The sequence below is a fragment of the Sphaerodactylus townsendi genome, linkage group LG14 (genome assembly GCF_021028975.2).
Source record: "Sphaerodactylus townsendi isolate TG3544 linkage group LG14, MPM_Stown_v2.3, whole genome shotgun sequence".
NCBI classification, from domain to species: Eukaryota; Metazoa; Chordata; class Lepidosauria; order Squamata; family Sphaerodactylidae; genus Sphaerodactylus; species Sphaerodactylus townsendi.
This window is the reverse complement of record NC_059438.1, coordinates 18088378-18108758: the sequence shown is the minus strand read 5'-3', so window position 1 is coordinate 18108758 and position 20381 is coordinate 18088378. Positions and strand designations below refer to the sequence as shown.

General features: G+C 47.1%; 1 protein-coding gene across 3 annotated transcripts; it reads left to right on the top strand.

The window, feature by feature from the left end:
* Positions 1-1816: 1816 nt before the first annotated feature.
* On the top strand, positions 1817-9073 carry LG14H19orf12 (linkage group 14 C19orf12 homolog). Of its 3 annotated transcripts, none has more exons than XM_048515852.1 (3): positions 1817-2127; positions 5982-6157; positions 8101-9073. In XM_048515852.1, the coding sequence occupies exons 2-3, from the start codon at positions 5998-6000 to the stop codon at positions 8364-8366; spliced, it is 426 nt and encodes a 141-aa protein (XP_048371809.1). In that variant the 5' UTR covers positions 1817-2127; positions 5982-5997; the 3' UTR covers positions 8367-9073. The 3 variants fall into 3 exon arrangements, with proteins under 3 accessions (XP_048371809.1, XP_048371808.1, XP_048371810.1); XM_048515851.1 differs by lacking the exon at positions 1817-2127 and adding an exon at positions 2226-2348; XM_048515853.1 differs by lacking the exon at positions 1817-2127 and adding an exon at positions 2376-2656.
* The last annotated feature ends 11308 nt before the right edge of the window (positions 9074-20381 follow it).

Here is a 20381-nt window from a genome sequence, read left to right as displayed (position 1 = left end):
AGCTCAGACAAAATATTTTATATTATTTTATGTTTCCCACTTCCCTAACTAATGGGAGACTTTGTGGGGAGCTTTTTACAAGGTTAGTTCCCTGGTGAGGAGAGAGTAATGCCTTAAGGGATTTTTTTTGGCAATCGTAGTTTGTTTACAAGTATACTTATTGAACAAGGCAGCAGGCAAGAATCCAGGCTCACAGCTCCAGTCTTTAAATCACATGAGCTTCCCCGAGTTTGCAGTAGGGAGCTTTAGCTCTCCAAAACTCATACCTTTAAGATCTTGTCCGTCTCTCAAAGACTACTGGGCTCCAGCCTACCCAAAGAGAACAGATTTCCTTGGCAGCCTCAAACCAAACTCAAGTTTGTTTCCATTGGCTCAGTTTACACTTCAGTTTCCTAAACTACAACATATTTCCCTGCCTCTACCCAAGCAGGTGGGGGCATGTAGTACTTATTGGCTCATTACCAGGGATGTATCTGCTTAAAATGTCACCTCCCACCCCTGCGCCCCCATTGCCGCTTCCTCAAAGGTAGCTGCCAGGATGCTTCTCCTCTGTCCCATTCCATTCTGCGCCACATGCCTTACCTTACGGCTGCGGCGGCTTGCTGTTAAGCAAGTAGTGGTTGGGCCAGGCAAGGTGGCAGGCTGGGCAAGGCAGCCAGTGGGTCAAGCAAAGGGGGTGAGGTGGCGGGCAGGTCAGCGGGTTGGGTGAGACAGTGGGCAAACAGGGCGGGCCAGGCAAGAAAGCGGCCCAGGGCAGTTTGGGGTGCAGGTCAGGTAGCATTAAGGCATAATACTGGGTAAGAGACAGCCAGCGAGCACTTGTAATTTCTGTTCATTTCCAACCACCCCCTTATTGCCCACTGCCCTGACTGGAGCCCTGTCTTCACCCACTGCATTCCTGGGACCTGGCTCACTGTTAGATGGTCCCAATCAAGATTGTGGGGAGGAGGTCTCCTGACTAAGTGGTAAAGTATCTGCTTGGCATGCAGAAGGTTGCAGGTTCAATCCCTGCCAACTCCAATTAAAAGGAGAAAGTAGTAGAAGATGTGAAAGATCTCTGCCTGTGACCTTGGAGAGCCACTGCCAGTCGGAACAGACAAGACAGGCCTTAACTTGATCAGTCAGTTAATTAGGTACAAAGTCAGCTTCCGGTACTCTTCCTGCATCCCTCAAAGGCCAAGAAGCCTAACCAGGGAAATAAATAACATGGCTTTTCAAAGAAGCCTGCAGCCCAGCAAATCTCAGATTTCTGAGCAATTCTGGCTACCATCTTGCCATTGCAATTCTGTCCAGTTGCTTGAGCATCAGACAGATTTCTGCAGCCTTTTTAGAAGCTGTATTCCTAGAGAAGTTCAACAGGCGAAGTTGTCAACGCAGAGCAAAACTTTTGTTTTGTAACACTGAGCCAGGTCTTGCCAAACACAAAAGCACCCCCCCCCCCAAGAGGTGCAAATTCACCCTCTATATAAATCGACCAAGTCCAACAGCACCATTCACGACATCTATCAGAGCTCCCTTTGAAATGTACATCCACGAGGCAGATCTGTTTATCTCGAAAGCTACAAATAACAGCGAGTCAGCAGTTGTCTGAATGCTGGAATCAAAGCTAGTTTTCACGAATGTCTGGAAGTAGGGTCGCCAAGCTCTTGATGGTTCGGGAAATCTCAACTGATCTCCAGTTGACAGGAGAAAATGACCCTTCGAGAGAGTGGACTGGAGGGCAGGCGACCCCCCCCCCCCGGTCCCACCCCTCCTCCCTACCCCGAATTGGCAACAGTGAGCCCAATTCCTGCTGCGTTTCGCTACACCATTTCTTCTTTGCGCCCCGAATCTAAATGTGGCTGGATTTCTCCTCGTCCTGGAAGCACAAGCCCGGGAAAGGCCGGCTTGATCCTTCGGGCTGCGCCCCAGCTGGCCTCGTGTTTTCCCAGCAAAGCCAACCGGGAGGTCTGCAGCAGGACGCAGGCGTCTCCTCCGGCGCGCGCCCCTAGCCGTGCGCCCTGGCCGGATCCGCCCCTCCGGAGCGCTCGGCGGCCCGCGGGCGGGTCTCTTCCCCCGACTGACCCCACCGCGCGGGGCTTGGTGGCCGGAGCCACCGCAGCGGCCTAGCCGGGCCCAGCCGCGCAGGTAGGAAGGCCGGTTGCGGGGAGGGAAGGTGCCTCTGGCCCCGGATCTGGTTGGTGGAGGCTGGGCGGAGGAGGCGGGCTCGCCGGGTCTCCTCTCGAGGCTTAGCTTTTGGGTTTCGCTCCGAGAGGCCCCGGGATCGGGTCGGTCCCCCCGATCGTGGGCTGCACAAAACGCCAAGGGCCACCGGGTTCCCTTCAGCCTAGGAGGAGAACCGGGGTGATGTAAGCCAAAGGAAACCGGAGTGGGGGAGGGGGTTCACCAGTGCACAGGACTGACTCCGGTGTAAGCGCTTCTGAACATCACAGCGCACTTCTCCAGGTGCACGGGACCGTCTGTGGACCAGGCCTGATCCCAACAGATCCCGGGGGGGGGGGGCGGGGTTGGGGGCTGTCAGAAAGAATAAAGAACATAATTAAGTTCATGGACAATTGGAAAACCCTTGATGGAGTATCTCAATGAAAACAGGGAGAAAAATAAATGGACGACTAATGGTTTTGAAGCTTAAGGACTGTGAAATGAAGATGTGACAGTGAGTTGTTATGAATGATGATGCTAAAGATTTAATTTCCTTTTGAGGTTTAAAGGCCAAGTGCTGAAAGTGTAGGGCTTCAGGGTTAAAATTCGGTGTAGAAGAAACTGGAAGAATAAGTGCTTCCTAATTTGGTGGATTTCTGTTTTTGTGCATGCCCCAAACTTTGATTTTGTAATGCAGTTTTTTTTAGTTGGAAAAAAGAGATCTGTTCAAGATCCTATTCATGGTAGCTAGCTCACACTGCGTGGAAGAGCCATACTTTGAATGTCAAAATGCCTTGTGTGGGCCATAGAGAGCTAGATTCGAATGTCATAGTACCAACAAGATTGAGGGGGTATAAGCCGCTCCCATCATATGTGCTTATATGTACATGCGTGTATTATAGATATGCATTTAATTACTGAAGAGGGACAGAAATGCGAGTTTGGAGCAGCAAAATTAAACAGAAGTCTTTGGGGACCTTGAGAATCTCAGAGGTGCCCTTGGTGGATTGGACCAGTAATTCACTGTGGCCCTGGCACCCCCTCATACAAAATGATCTGCTGGTTTCCCTGGAGGGCATCAAATCTAAGAGCTGCCTTCCTCTGATGCTGCCTCCTACCTCTGGTTTTTGGAGATATACTGCCTCTGGATGTGGAAGTTCACTGTAATCATCATAGCAAGCAGGCATAAACCTGGTTAGCAAATTTCTAAAACCATCACTTAAAGCCTAATCTTAAACAGAGTGACACCCATTTAAATCCATTCAGGTCAATGGGTTTACAACTGTGCAATTCTATTTAGGATTGCACAAAGAATATTTTTTTTAAATCTGGCATTGATGGACCTCCTCCTCAGACCCTCTGCCAAAATGTATGTTAAAATAAAGTTTGAAGGTGGCTGTAACGTTCCCTGCTTGTTTTTGCCACAAAGGACAAATTTGGTTACCTTCTGGAAGGGCTTGGAACAACCCTATGAAGCTGCCTTATGCTGAATCGTAGTTTTGGTCCATCTATTCAGCAGCCACACATGCGTGAAAATTGCCCTGTCATACTGTGGTCGTAATTTGCAACTGGGAGATCCATGAATGGATCCTCCTAGTGTCTTTAGAAGGAGAACTCCCACCCCCTTAAAATTTGGATCCAGACTGCAGGACAGGAGAAATGCATTTCCCCTTTTGCAAAGTCACAACAGACCCCCCCCCCTTGTAATTAATGCTGGAAGGGGGGAAAGGAGAAGGTCTTTATGTATGTGTGGGGGGTGGGGGTGGGGGTTCATTTTTGAGCCGCAAAACTGGCATGGGGGGATAGATGGTACACAGCCGCTGGAAAAAAGAGAGTGACTCTCAAATCAGAGGTGCCGGTGGGCTTCGTGTCACGCGCGTATGTAAAACTCGTAGGCCTCCAGGAATACCTGGGAAGGGTCCTTATCAGGCAAAAAGCAAACATGCCTACCTACAACTAGAGTGATGTTAATCGTAAAAAAAAAACCCCTAGAACAAGCCATAAAAGACAGCCAGGATTGCTTCTTATCAACAATTGCACTTTGGTTGACAGTGAAACATTGAGTCTCATGACTCTCTGGTGAGTCATGAGGATGAATGGTTCAGAAGGCAACACATCTGTAGAAGGTTTTGCAGGTCGAAGTTGGGATGGACTTCTGTTATGTTTTAACTCTTCCTCTTAGCTCAGGGGTAGGGAACCTGCGGCTCGAGAGCCGCATGCGGCTCTTCTGCCCTTGCACTGCGGCTCCACGAGCCGAGCCGCTGGCTTCATCCTTGCCCGCCCTGCAGGCAGCAGGGCGGGCGCACCAATTGTCCACAGCCGGCTGGGCCGCGCCGTGGGCTTCCCCTCTCGCCCGCCTTGTTCGAGTGGGGCGGGCGCTTTCCCTGCGGCTGGCAAGGCCAAGCCGCCGGCTTCATCCTTGCCTGCCCTGCAGGGAGCAGGGCGGGCGCACCAATTGTCCGCAGCCGGCTGGGCAGCGCCGCGGGTTTCACCTCTCGCCCGCCTTGTTCGAGCGGGGCGGGCGTTTTCCCTGCGGCCGGCAAGGCCAAGCCGCTGGCCCCATCCTTGCCCGCCCTTCAGGCAGCAGGGCGGGTGCATCCATGCGCTTCTCAGAATGAGTGCAGTAAAAGGTAAAAAACCCCAATATATACAGCGTTATCTTTATTTTAAATGTCAAAAATTATTTGCGGCTCCAAGTGTTTTCTTTTCCCATGAAAAACGGGTCCAAATGGCTCTTTGAGTATTAAAGGTTCCCTACCCCTGTCTTAGCTGCTTATCTGTGAGGCTTTGCTGCCCAGCCGAGTCCCTCCCCCCGCCCCCTCCAGGTTCCACTCCAATTGCGGTTCTCTTCCTTCCAACACAGGTGCCCTTCATCTGCCTACTTTTCTCTTCTGCAAGCCTATGAAGAGGCAGGTGGCCAGCAGAAGCACATGGTGGCGGAGGCTGGTGGGTGGGGAAGAGGCGGAGGGCAGGTGGCTGGTTGTGGCCAGCAGGGCGGCAGAAGTACTGGCTGTAGGGGTGCAGGAAGAGGTATTGGACAGAGGAGGAAGAGAAGACAACATCGGCACAGCAGGGAGCCAAGTGCCACTTCTTGCACCTGGGAGGAGGGGGAGGCCGAATTTGCGCCCCACCACATGACAGATTCAAGTGGCACCTGGGGCATCTGCTACTTCTGTCCCCCATAAAGACGCCATTGAAAGCCCCATAGAATTAAAAATGTCATTTTGTGTTTTGGTTTGTTTGTTTTTTAAATCAAGGCCCCACATAATCTGAGGTCCCACAGTGGGGCACACTTAGGTCCCAACTAGATGTGACAAGGGGCTTGGACAGATTTATGGAGGAGAAGTCGATTTATGGCTACCAATCTTGATCCTCTTTGATCTGAGATTGCAAATGCCTTAACAGACCAGGTGATCGGGAGCAACAGCCGCAGAAGGCCATTGCTTTCACATCCTGCATGTGAGCTCCCAAAGGCACCTGGTGGGCCACTGCGAGTAGCAGAGAGCTGGACTAGATGGACTCCGGTCTGATCCAGCAGTCTAGTTCTTATGTTCATATGTTCTTAACATCCCTGAGCTTACTACATGACACTATTTTAGGGAGTAACTCTCCTTTTTTTTAAAAAAAAAAAAGTCTGTTTAATCTTGAAGATAAAGAGCATAAAGAGATGAGTCTTTTAACCCTTTTATTATTATATTAATTTGTGCTGGTGTACTGAATCGTGTATCCTTTACATGTCTTATGAGCCTCTCTGAGCCTGGCCTTTGTCTGGGGCAGGCTGGGAGAGGAATCAGAAGGAAGTAAAGTTGAAGCAAAAGTTTGCTTTAAATCACCGCCAGGTGCAGGCGAGGCAAGATGCCGATCCACGTGAACGACATGATGCAGCTTCTGTGCCGCGTATCTGAAGAACAGAAAATGAAGGCGGCCTTCCGGCATTCGGGACGAGGGGCCCTCGTGGCGGGAGCAACGGCCTTTGTTGGAGGCTTAGTCGGAGGTCCGCCTGGCATCGCTGTGGGTGAGTGACCGTTTCCTGGTGGAAAGCAAGGCTGTGTTGGAAAGCTGTCTTAACCTTTTTCATTCAGGTATTAAGGAGCTGGTGGGGCGTGGAAGCAAAGTATGTTTTGGGGGCGGAAAGGCCCCTTCCGCACATGCAGAATGATGTATTTTCAGTCCACTTTCACAATTGTTTGCAAGTGGATTTTGCTATTCTGCACAGTAAAAGACCGCATCACCCCATATGTCCCTGTACGGCCTCTTCGATCAGTTGAGGCCAATCTACTGGTGGTCCCTGGGCTCTCGATGATGCGGCTGGCCTCTACACGGGCCAGGGCCTTTACGGCTCTGGCCCCGGCCTGGTGGAATGCTCTCCCTCCAGCTGTCCGGGCCCTGCGGGACCTTGGTGAGTTCCGCAGGGTCTGTAAGATGGAGCTGTTCCGCTGGGCCTTTGGAGGGACCGGCCTCTGATAGTGCCCCCCCTTTAGGCCCTTTACATCTGGGCCGTTTGTCACCTAATGGGACTCGCCGTTCCTCCCTCTTGGGGAGAGGACTTTGAAAATCGAGCTGTCGGATGCCACTTATGTTTATACTTGTTTTTACTATATTAGTATACTTAGCTTTACTGTTCCTATCGCTGCTTTTAAAAGTTTTTAGCTATTTTATGATTGTACCATGTTTATATGTTGTTCACCGCCCGGAGCCCCCCGGGGATAGGGCGGTATAAAAGCCTAAAGTATGTATGTATGTATGTATGTATGTATGTATGTATGTATGTATGTATGTATGTATGTATGTATGTATGAATGAATGGATGAATGAATGAATGAATGAATGAATGAATGAATGAATGAATAAATAAATAAATAAATAAATCCAGCTGCTAAGGGCATTGAAAGTGGATTATTCTGTGTGTGCAGAAGGGGCCAAAGTGCCATCTGGTTGCAGCTGTCTTATGATGACCCTGGCAGGTTTTCAAGGCCAGAGATGAACAGAAGTGGTTTGCCATTGCTTGCCTCTCTGTAGCAGCCCTGGACTTCCTGGGTGGCCTCCCATCCAAGTTCCAAGCATGGCTGACCCTGTTTGCTTCTGAGCTCATGCTAGCATGGGCCATCCGCCACAGTGTGTGTGTGTGTGTGTGTGTGTGTGTTTGTGTGTGTGTGTATATATATATATATATTTATTTATTATTCTACTTTTATACCGCCCTCCCCCGAAGGGCTCATGAATGAATGGCAATCAATGCCCTTAGCAGCTGGATTTATTTATTTATTTATTTATTCATTCATTCATTCATTCATTCATTCATTCATTCATTCATTCATTCATTCATTCATTCATATATTTTTGTCCAATGAAAACTTGATGGCCTAGAGTTTTACTGTTGTTCAATGGTAAGCAATGCTGTGTGTTGGATCCAGCCAGCTTCTATGGATGAGGAGAAGGAAAGCACATTTTCCTATACACACAAAATGGTATCCAGGTGTGTTGGCCACCAAAAAAAGGCTCTCAGGTGATCACAAGATCTACTTGGACCAACACCAGATGGACTGGGGACTGTGATAAGGAAAGGAATTGGCAAGATTGAGTGGAATGGTGGCTGGATCCAACTCAGTGTTCCCAAAATAATGCTTCAGTGTAGTCACAGGTTGTATGAACCAGGGACTGGTGCCCATGAGACTTCTCTTTTGGTCTTCTTGCTAGTGGAGTTTAGCGGTTAAGAACAATGGACACTAAGCTGGAGAACCGGGTTTGATTCCCCAGCGCCTCCACATGAAGCCTGTTGGATGACCTTGGGCTAGTTAAAGTTCTCTCAGACCTCTCTCAGCCTCACCTACCTCTCAAAGTGTTTGCTGTGGGGAGGGGAAGGGAAGGGGTTTGTAAGCCGCTTTGAGATTCCTTGTGGATACAAATCCGACTCTTCTTCTTGTGGATACAAATCCGACTCTTCTTCTGTGCTTCTAGGAGGTGCCGTTGGAGGCTTGCTCGGTGCCTGGATGACCTCTGGACAGTTCAAGCCCATCCCTCAAATTATCCTGGAACTGCCTCCCGTTGAGCAACATCGCCTTTACGAAGATGCTTACGCCATCGTTAGGGAATTAGACTGGACTGACTTGGCCCAGCTGACAGCCCTGGTCATGGGGAACACGGCCATTCAGCAGAAGTTGCTAGGTGTGCTGATGAACTATCTCACGAGTGAGCTCCGGGCAGAGATCCGATACGGAGACTAGATTCTTCTGAGATTTCCTGCGTGAACTGTTTTTCTTTTTTTTACTGTGAAGAACATTTTAATCTATCAGGTTTATTGATTTTGGCGTAGGAATGAGAGAGTTCTGTAAAAGATAAATGCACTATATTTCCCCCTCCCACACCTTTTATCAGCAGCACCCAACTTCGTTGAGTGTGTCAGATCTGTTCTCCTTCTCCCCTGCCTTTTCTCACACCTCTCTTGCCCTTTTGCCCCACTGTTGTTCTCTCCTGCTCCAGTAATGGCTGTCATTTCAATTCCACACCTATATTCATTGACAATCGCTCATAGATCCCATGTTCTCTTGCTGCGGTGCCTTTAGAATGGGTGGGGTCTAAATACCAATGGCTACTTCAGCCAGTTGAGCCAACACAACCAGAAGTTCCTGGCGCAATGTCATTGGGTGGAATTGGCCATGCGGACGTGTTATCTGTATAACACTAAACTGGAATAAATCAGTAGGTGAAACTGGCCAGGCATGTTAACCCTGTAACACTAAATCAGTGTGTGTACTGGTTGGTATGAATCTGATATTTAAGGTGTAGGGTTTTGACTTGATCTTAAATGATTTGCTGCGTCAGCAGGACCTTTGTAAAGGTTTGAATGGTACCTGTCAATTTATCTGAAACTGCCTACCTCTTGTATTATGGAAGACATAAAATAATCTGTTGTGAGCAGTTCTTGACTGAATTCTGAGTTAACAGAGATCCACAGCAACTGGATACGGCTTGGCTGTAGAGGCAACTTTTTGAGCAGAAAACTTGTGAACAGTGATACGTGAGCAGCATTTGTGTTTCAGAGCTGGAATTCCATTGTAGATGGAAGGCCCTTGTAGATAGGGCTGCCAAGTCCAGGTTAGGAAATTCTTAGAGGTTTGGGCATGAAGGCTGGGGAGGAACCTCAGTAGGGTATAATGCAGAGGTGCCAGCAGGGGTTGATGGGAATTGTAGTCATGAACATCTAAAGCGCCAGAGTTGGACACCCCTGGTATAATGCAATAGAATCCACTGACCAAAGCAGCCATTTTCTGTAGAGAATATTGATCTCTGTGGTCTGAAATAAGGCTGTGTGTCTAGAGCCCTTCGGGGGTAGGGCGGTCTATTAAATTTAACAAATAATAATAAAAATAATAATAATAATAAAGCCAAATCTAGATAAATCCTGAAAAAGCTGAAATAGCTTTTCTTGACCCAAATAAGGGTGGTAATTTAAGGGAGCTGAAGAGCAAATCTTGAAAAAAATGTTATTTTTTCTGGAAAAAAATGTTATTATTTCTGAAAAAAATGTTATTTTTTTCTGGCATTTTTGGGGCCCATCACCCGCACTGCAGTAAAAAAGGGGGGACCCCTCTCTCTCTCCCTCCCTCTCTCCCTAACTTACCTGTTGAAGCTGCCACCAAAGTCCACATGGGTTCAAAGGTGGCAGACTTCAGAGAGCTGCCTCTTAATCATGTGAGCATGTGTATCTAAAAAATCTGGGTAGGAAAACATGCACATTGCCCTGTTCACACATAATGGGAACCACTGAGCATTACATGCTGTGTGATTGTCCCTCTTACATGGTTAGATTGCTGAAACTGTAATGACTATACAGGGCTCTTTTATTCTCAGAATGTTTGAAAATGGCTGCCAGAATGAGAGACTTATTCTTGAATTTGTTCAAATATTAAAAAGTCCAAGTCAACACTGATGAGAGCAATATTTCATATCTCCCTGTGTGGATTAGTCCTCTCTGAACATGCTTTAACTCCCTGCTCGCAATCAAATAAAAACACGCATTTTCATTCTGCCTTTTCAAAGCAAGTATATGGCTGAAACAAACGTTCTAATCTACAGTAGGATTTGTTTCACCAAAATTAATCCATAATACGTACAAGATTGAGATCTCTTGGACTAGGTGTTGATGAAAGCAGAATATAACAAACAGGAATAGATATTGCTGTAGATTAAGGACAGTTTGGTTGCTCGGCAGGTTACGTATCGCCTCCCAAGTTTGTTTGTTTTTTTAAGGTGCCACCATTTAAATACTACTTTGTCACCTCAGTTCAGTGGTTTAAGCTGCCAGATAATCCATATTTTATTTCTATTTCTCTTTCCTATAATTCTCGAAGCAGTATTTGCTGGGATCTGAGGAGAAAGCTGTATGTTTGTGCCACACAGAAATCCACCTGGCACCTCAGCATCCTGCCTTACAACCTTCTCCTAACACCTCTGTGCTGCGCAATGCCATTGCCAATCGCCTGAAATACCAGTGTTGTCTTGGAAACGAAGAAGCGCTGTGCCAGCAGTTGTAGGAAACAGCTGAGGGAAAGCTGGTACGGGAAGCTACACATATTTATACCAGGAAACCATCTGTTCCACCGATGGTTATTAACCTGGCAGTGCATTGAGTCTGACAGACTCAAGCGGAATTTGAACAGGCAGATGGTGTGATGTTTGGGAAGGATTTTTGGTGGTGGCGGTGGTGGGTTAAACAGAACTCTCCACCATTTTGTTTTGGTCTACCTGCTTAACAGAAGGATAGAATGCTGGCCCATTGGGGAAAGCTACCGAGTAAATGAATTGGAAGGGGGGTGGGTGGGTTAGTTGGATTTGAGTGGATTTTCAATTGAAATATATCATCTAGCGGCATAAAGAGAAAGTAACTAGACTTTTTCAGAAACAAGGAGGGTTGCTGACTTGGATTGATGGAGCCTGGGGAGGGAAGGGAACTCAGTGGAGTGTGATGCCAAATAACCCATCCTCCAAAGCTGCCATTTTCTCCAGAGGAACTGATCTTTGCAATCTGGGGATCATTTGTAATTCTGGAGGTTGGCCTCCTTAGCAGCAAGATAGGTTGGGGTGCTACCTCCACCAAAGGCTCATGAACACTGGGGAGAGCTCCTTCAGGGATCCAAAACCTGTTGGCGTCTTTAGAATTCTGTCACACTGTGGTGGGCACAATCACAAAATGGCGGCCACAGGAGGCAGAGCCAATCCCAAAACGGTTGCCACAAAAGAACCACAAAATGTTAAGGAGTGAGACTACATTACTCTAATAGAAAAGTTTGACATTTCAGGCAAAAGCTGTGTTACAGATGCCTTAATTTGCACAATCAGAATGCCAATCAAAAGCCTTGCTGAGCCCAACTGAGCTCCTCCCACCTTCTGAAAGCACTTGGTGGGCACCAGGAATGAATCTGAGGCACCATGATGGGGACATCTGCTCTGGACTATTATGAGTGGGGACACATGACAGGCCTTTCCCCCCCCCCCCTTTTTTGTCTCCAACGGAGATCCTTTCTCCGTGCAATGTGACATAATGGTTAGAATTCTGGACTTGAACTGGGTTCAGCTCATGGGGTGGACCTCCGGCCTCCCACTGTATGTCTAAATTACCTCACAGGCAGTGGTGGGATCCAAAAATGTTAGTAACAGGTTCCTATGGCGGTGGGATTCAAACTGTGGCGTAGCGCCAATGGGGCTGGGCGGGGCACGACGGGGGCGTGGCCGGGCATTCCGAGGGCGGGCCGCTGCACTGGTCCTTGGGCGGGAAACAAATGCACGCAGGCGCAGGCTGCCACGCACGCTGGTGCACCTCCTGCTAGACTGCTTCAAGTTCTGCGCGCTACTGCTGAGAGGAGGGGCGTAACTAAGGCAAAAATCACGTGGCAAAATCACCAATTAGTAACCCCCTCTCGGCACACACAAATAATTAGTAACCTACTCTCGGGAACCTGTGAGAACCTGCTGGATCCCACCTCTGCTCACAGGGATTTGTGGTGATAAAATTGTGATCGGTTCCATTTTAGTATCATGGCCTGTTCCCATTTGAAATCATCTCTTCCCTCCCTCACCTCCCACTAACCCCAGCATCCAAAAAAATCAGAACAATTCTCATTTTGGAATTAAATCCGTTTTGTCACTAATTAGAACATGAGCTTTCATCTTTGCATATCAAGAGATTACAAAAAAAGAAGAATCAATGCCTGTTCCCCAAGCTGCCAGCCAATGTACACACGTTTCATCGCTTAATTGCTGTTACCTCTCTGCTAATGCCTCCTATTAAGGGTGATTTATGAGACTTGCTAAAGCACACAAAAGATAAAACACAAACTCGTCCTAAATATTGCAAAAAAAAAAAGGGGTGAAGGGGAATGGGGGGGAAACACAGAAGATCTGAAAATCAAAATCCTGAATTTGTGGTTGTTTGAAGGTCTCAGTAGGTTTGAGAGCTTTTCTCAGGAACTCTGCAGGTCAGATAATTCTGTCAGTTTGGGGGCCTGCAGCCTAAATAGCCCAGCTTAGCCTGAGCTGTGTAGAATTCAGAAACTAAAGTGGGCTGACCACTGTTGGCGCTTGCATAGGGAACTGACAGAGCCTTGTGGGGAAAGGGCAGGATACAAATAAATGGGTTCAAGGTGAAAGAAAAGAGATTCCACCTAAACATCAGGAAACATTTCCTGACAGTAAGAGCAGCAGTGGCGTGGTGGTTAAGGAACCGGGTTAAGGAACCGGTTCTGGAGGAACCGAGTTTGATTCCCTGCTCAGCCGCTTGAGCTGTGGAGGCTTATCCAGGGAATTTACATTAGCCTGTGCACTCCAACCCACACCAGCTGGGTAACCTTGGGCTAGTCACAGTTCTTCTGAGCTCTCTCAGTCCCACCTACCTCACAGGGTGTTTGTGGGGGGGGGGGGGGAGGAGATTGTCAGCCCCTTCGAGTCTCTTTACAGGAGAGAAAGGGGGGATATAAATCCAACCCTTCTTTTTGACAGTGGAATGCACTACCATGGAGTGTAGTGGAGTCTCCTTCTTTAGAGGTTTTTAAACAGGCTGGACGGCCATCTGTCAGGAGTGCTTTAATTATGTGTTCCTGCATTGCAGGGGGTTGAACTTGATGGCCCTTGGGGTCTCTGCCAACTCTATGATTCAATGATTTAATGATTCTAAATAAATAAATAAACTACCAAGGAAGATTGGGGTTGGTGTGCAGAGGAGGGCCATGGCAAACCACCTCTGCTTCTTTTTTTGCCTGGAATCCCCCTTGGATGAGGTTGCCATGAGTCCATTGTGACTCAACGGCACGTTCTTCTCTAGGCACTGAATGGCTTTAACTTGACCAAGCAATCTATGTTGTCACCAGTGGCTGCGAATGTTACTGTGTACTGAGAGCCACAGTAGTGTAGTGGTTAAAGGGTTGGACTGTGATTTGGGAGACCCAGGTTTGAACCCCCCCTGCTCTGCTATGGGAACTCACTGGGTGACCTTGGACCAGTTCCATGCTCTCAGCCTAACCTACCTCTCAGGGTTGTTGTGAGAATAAAATACCGTAGAGGAGAACAATGTAAACTGATTTGGGACTCCACTGGACAGAAAGGCTGGGTGTAAATGAAATAAATAAACCTGTAGACTTCAGTTTTGTCACAAACTGGTCCTTTCAACTCCAGCATTCGTGTCCGCTCGCCGTTTCCTTCCTCTGTGTATAAACTATCTTCCTCTCTGAGGCTTTAATTCACAGCATCTGGCAAAATGAGCACGTCCTTAAAAGCTGAGGTTGCGATAAATATGTTAGTCTCTGAAGAGCCTCTGAGGTTTTCTTTTGTTAAAAGTCGCTGGAAGCTCACATAGCACAGCCAGGTGGCTTGATGACCAATACTGAAACGTTAACCAAAAAATAACAATGTTTTTCCGTTTCAACAATGGGCCAAAAGGCTCTGCTATTCTCCGCCCGCAGCTGCCCACGCTGTTTACTTCCTGTTTCCATTTCAAGCTGACATTTGGGGTGAACATCTGTGATGAAGACGGGAGGCTCTGTACCCCATGCCTCTTGGGTGTACTTCCACGGTTCTACCCTGAGCAGGTCTCCTTTTAAGAAAGAGGAATTACAGTCTGCATTTATGATGAAGGAATTATCAGGATCGTCTCTGGTGAGAACTCTTAAATGAGCAGGTGGTGGCAGAACTAAAATGGGTTTTTATTGAAAGCACAAAAATAATGAAAGCCAGGAATATACTACAAGCAATGAACATACACATGCAAAACATACCAGAGAGGAAGAAGAAGAAGAGGAGTTTGGGCTTATGCCTCACTTTTCTCAACTGCAAGGAGTCTCAAAGCAGCTTACAAACTCCTTCCCTTCCTCTCCCTCTCCCTCCCCTTGTGAGATAGGTGGGGCTGAGAGAGTTCTGAGAGAACTGTGACTGGCCCAAGGTCACCCAGCAGCCTTCATGTGGGGAAGCAAATCCAGTCCACCAGATAAGAGTCATAAGAACATAAGAACAAGCCAGCTGGATCAGACCAGAGTCCATCTAGTCCAGCTCTCTGCTACTCGCAGTGGCCCACCCAGGTGCCTTGGGGAGCTCACCTGCAGGAGGTGAAAGCAAGGGCCTTCTGCAGCTGCTGCTCCCGAGCACCTGGTCTGCTAAGGCATTTGCAACCTCAGATCAAAGAGGATCAAGGTTGGTAGCCATAGATCGACTTCTGCTCCATCAATCTGTCCAAGCCCCTTTCAAAGCTATCCAGGTTAGTGGCCATCACCACCTCCCGGGGCAGCAAATTCCAGAGTCCATTGCTCCTGTGGAGCAGCAGGGAGTTTTGTGGAGCGCCTGGGATAACCACTTTGTTGAAACACCTTGCTGGGACCTTCTGCTTCTGCTTCTTTTACAGAACTCACATTTTAGTGGATTGTTTTGCTGCCCTCAATGATGCATCTATTGACTTGGGCAGGGGTAGGGAACCTGCGGCTCTCCAGATGTGCAGGAACTACAATTCCCATCAGCCTCTGTCAGCATGGCCAATTGGCCATGCTGGTAGGGGCTGATGGGAATTGTAGTTCCTGAACATCTGGAGAGCCGCAGGTTCCCTACCCCTGGACTTGGGAAAGATGATGGATTTGGTAGACCAGGATGCTAGTAGGCCATTTATCGGTCATTTGGGTTGGAGTGCTTTCTGAGTTTTCAGCCAGAGGGTTGCTGTACATCTTAATCCGCCCCCCCCCTCCCTGCCCCCCCGCCACGCCTTTTGCTGCGCTCACCACAAAATTCCCCTGAAATGTCCCTGTTAACCTCAGAAAGCCCACAGATGCCCACCGTTCATTTCAGGTGGCTGCCAACTTTAAATCCCTTTCTGGCTCTTCTAACTTTTCAAAAAGGTAGGCTCCTGCTGGATGGGATCAGCGTATTTTTAAAAATGCATAATTTTAAAAGGAAGCCTGATACGGGTTATAAGAAGATCATCAGTAAAACCATCAATCGCAGATCAAAATCAATTTACAGTCGAAACCCACAACTACCCAGTCAGCCACGTCCTCGGATTTCGGAAGCTAAAATCAACGGATTTCAAAAGCTAAGCAGTGTTGCTCCTTGAATGGTGCTGGTCATGTGCTGTGGGCCAACACATCTGCAGATGTAATGCACATCTGGCCTGCTCTTATTTGGGGGGGGGGTGCTGCAAATGTACCTGCATCTTCCATCATGACAGGAAATGGAAACTGCTGCAAAAAGCACATTTTTTTAATGATTATTGCAGATGGCTGCGTAGGGAATGCTATTTGATGGGTCTATTATTTGATATTTGAGGACATATAAGTCTAGCTTTTGCTCTATTTTTCTACTTTAAAATGCATTTGCACAGGCTGAGGCATGCACTCAACAGTTTATCAGTAGCTGTTTTCTCGGCAGCTGCTGCTGGTGGCTGATTTGGATGCCAAACTGTGAGCCGCGGAGCAGAAATGCCTTTGATGCTTGAGAGTACCCTATTTGCTCCAGCCAAAATTCTTGGTTCCTTTGATAATCTGGGAATAACCAAGCAAAATGAGTTTGTGCATAATATGAGTGCACCATTGCTAATCCAAACTCTTGGTAAGTGAAATATTTTATGAAGCAGAACATTGTGGCAGAAAATGTGACCACACAAGCTTGCTTCGATACATTCCTTCATCCCTTGTCTTTAATGGGTTTGCTAAACAAGGTTTTTAAAACTTACATATCCTTGGAGAACAACTGTTTGAGGCATTTCCAAAACAGTGTTGACTGTGAAGTTTCCAAGCCACCATTGACTTGTAGCCATAATCATGCTTCTGTGCAGGCATCATAACAATCCTAAGAAGTGAAAACTCCCCAAGTTCTGTTCCTACAGCCTTTAGGATGTGGGGAACTGCGACCATCTAGATCAGTGGTTCTCAACCTTCCTAATGCCGCAACCCTTTAATACAGTTCCTCATGTTGTGGTGACCCCCAACCATAAAATTATTTGTGTCTCGGATCCTAAAACCATTGGAAATATGTGTTTTCTGATGGTCTTAGGCAACCCCTCTGAAAGGGTTGTTGGACCCCCAAAGGGGTCACGACCCACAGGTTGAGAACTGCTGATCTAGATAATATAGGAAGAGGCTTTCTAGATCAGCCCAGGGACCAATCTAGTCCTGCAATCTGTTTCTCATATAGCCAACCAGATGTCCTTGACTTGCATGCAGGCGCTCTCACCAACTTGTGCTAATTACTTTTGGTTTGAACTTCTAAGTGCAGAGTTATTCACGAATTCCAGGAGTAAATTTCCAATTTACACCTCTCCAGGCTGAAATTGTCAAAGGGATTTGAATTCGGCAAGTTCCTTTAGGCTATTGCAGAATACTTCAGAGTAAATGACTGATGATTGGCTATTTTGGGAAGTGCAGAGGAGAGGAAAGGGAAGATGCTAGATGTTGTCTGGGTGACAGATGAAGAAAATACATCACAATGAAGACTGACTATGCTTTTGGTCATGTGTAATAGCAATGTGCTTCTTATTGTGATCTGCAAAGATGGAATGGGCAATGGATTCTAGTTTAGCTAAAGCAGGGGTAGGGAACCTTTAACACTCAAAGAGCCATTTGTGTTGGCCTAGTGCACAGCGGAAGGACTAGGTGCCAACTCACCCTTGCTAGAACAGGAGGTAACTGCTTGCAGTATAAGAAAAAGAAACACTCAGACAGTAGATTTAGTTCCAACAGGAATACTTTATCTCTTGTTTCTCAAAGGAACAAAAATAACAATAACTATCCACTCTCTACTCTGACAACAATCTGAGCCCGAACCTGAAGGTGAAGGAGAGGTACTGAATTGGGTATGCAGTCTTCTTATATAGTTTTGTCCAGCAAATCATTAGCTAGATGATCTAATCATCCTGGCCTGTGACCTTTACAATTCTGCTGACTGTTACATGCCAATCACTGCAGACCCAGACAGAGAGGCTCCGACCTTTACAATTCTGCTGACTGTTACATTCCAGTCATTCTAGACCAGCATATGACCACCTTGCAATTTTCAATATCCTGACAATTTGGACCCGTTTTCCACGGGAAAAGAAAACACTTGGAGCCACAAATAATGTTTGACATTTGAAATAAAGATAACACTATATATATAGGGTTTTTTTAACTTTTACTCCGCTCATTCTGAAAAGCGCATGGATGCGCCCACCCTATTGCCTGCAGGGTGGGCAAGGATGTAGCTGGCGACTTGGCCTCGCCGGCCGCCAGGAAAGCGCCCGCCCCGCTCCAACGGGGCAGGCGAGAGGGGAAGCCCGTGGCGCGGCCCAGCCGACCATGGGCAGTTGGTGCACCCGCCCTGCTGCCTGCAGGGCGGGCAAGGATGGGGCCACAGTGCAAGGGCAGAAGAGCCGCATGCGGCTCTCGAGCCACAGGTTCCCTACCCCTGAGCTAAAGCAACTCAGGATCTTCATGGCAAGCCAGGGGGCCAGAAATAACCTCACCCGACATGGGATGTAGGATGAAAACTGAGCCAACCACATGATCCAACAGTCCAGCAGCCCTTGATGGCTTCTGACTTTGTAGCTATTGTTATTATTTTGTCACCTCAGCACCCTTTTCTGAATCAAAATGCTTGTCTCTGTTAATGTCTTTATACAGCCATGTGGAATTGGATGGTGCTTGGCTGCTGCTTGAGACACACACGTTGCCCAAATTCCACTCAAGGAAGGCTCTTTGCACCAAATTTAGGGCTTTTCCTCTGGAAATCTCCCAATATTCCTTTGCACATTTGGTCACATTTAAGTGCAGCTTCATAGATGGCCCTGCTGTAGGGAGAAAGATGAGGAGAGAAACGGAGCAAACAAATACATTAAGAAGGTGTTCTTAGGGTGAGGCCTATAGTGGAGTCCAGGATGGAAATTTTCAGCACAAATTCTAGCCTCTGGTTGCCAGTTTGTATTAAAAACAACAGTTTCTGTAGCATTGTGGCATAAAAGCACCATGATCCCTGTTTGTAGTATTCATTTTCACCCAGGCATGGAATCTGATGAGGGAAACAGGGGCTTTGTGTTGAAATTGCTCTTAAAAACCAGAGCCATCTGCTTGACTTTGGGGTTTTTGTTGGACACATCTGTCATTTGTCTATGAATTGATGCAGGCTGCGGTGGAAAATTGCAAAAGACTTGGGAGAATTGAGTCATTTCGAAAAGAATGAACCTGAGTGAGCACAAATGACAGGCTGGCCGCTTCCTTAGTAATCTGGCAAAGGGAGTTTTTTGACTCTCTAAAGCAGGAGTGTCCAACTCTGACCCTCCAGATGTTCATGGACTACAATTCCCATCAGCCCCTGCTCTAAAGCTTATATCCTGGAAGTCTTGTTTTCTTTAAAGTGCTACAGAGTTTGAATCTTGCTCTTCTAGTGCACATCAACACCACTACCCACCTTTGGGCCCCTGTTGGAAGAAAGATAGGGTAGAAATGAAGAAAATCAGTGGTTCCCAACCTGGGCCCAGAGCATTTGGGGATTTTTCAATAAACGCTTTCAAGCCATCCATTGTATTGATAAATTGTAATCTTTAATTTTGTCCATCATTTAAAAAGGGGGGAAATGGCTAATCAGCAAACAGTTCAGCTCCAATGTAAACATACTGGTGAATGAGGGAAAACAATTAGGGAGCTGTAGATTCAAAATACCAACTAGTATTTCTGTCCCAGAAAGGAAAAGAAAACCAGCAAGATATGCCATGTGTAGGAATAGTATAATTAAACTTTATATGTAAAATTATCTGCAGCAACAAAGTCACTGTAGTCTAATAATCAATGATAGTTTGGCTACAAACATCCTAATATAAAAGCTTTTCAAAAGTATAAATAAGCTTTCTATAAATAAGGGTTGTTAAAAATGCTTTTAAAAATTTGTTCCAGAAAAGTGCTGATTGATGCTTAATTTCTGAATAGTGATTCCCAGTCTCAAACCAGGTTTAATGAGGTTTCATTCAGCCCCCAAATTACCCCTTAATCTGAAGTGTGTGTGGTTATAGAAGAGGGGACCTTCCACGTGGCCTAGAAGACCCCTTCATATGGTTTGCAATCTGTCATTTTTAGTATGAATCCCAGCTTTTATTTCAATGAGAAGTAGCCAAATGCCAATAAAAGATAAAGAATGAGAGGTAGGTTTCTAGTCCTCAGTGTTGCAGAGCTAAGTGGTTAAAATTCCAAGCAAGAAAGCAAATGAAACTGATTCTCATGCTATGCAGCATTCCTGATTTTGTAAAAAATAAAGGAAAAAGTAGTCCCCAGAGGTGGGATCCAGCAGGTTCTCACAGGTTCCCAAGAGTAGGTTACTAATTATTTGTGTGTGCCAAGAGGGGGTTACTAATTGGTGATTTTGCCACGTGATTTTTGCCTTAGTTACGCCCCTCCTCTCAGCAGTAGCACACAGAACTTGAAGCAGTCTAGCAGGTGGTGCACCGGTGTGCGTGGCAGCCTGCGCCTGCATGCATTCGTTTCCCGCCCAAGGACCAGTGCAGCAGCTGCGTCCTTGCCACAGCCCCGCCCAGGAATGCCCCACCCCTGGAATGCCCGGCCATGCCCCCATCGTGCCCCGCCACGCCCCGCCCCATTGGCACTACACCACAGTTTGAATTCCACCAACATGGGAACCTGTTACTAAAATTTTTGGATCCCACCACTGGTAGTCCCCCATGCAAGCACAAGGTAATTGCCGATCCATGGGGTCACATCGTTTACTAGGCAGACTGTGCTTACAGG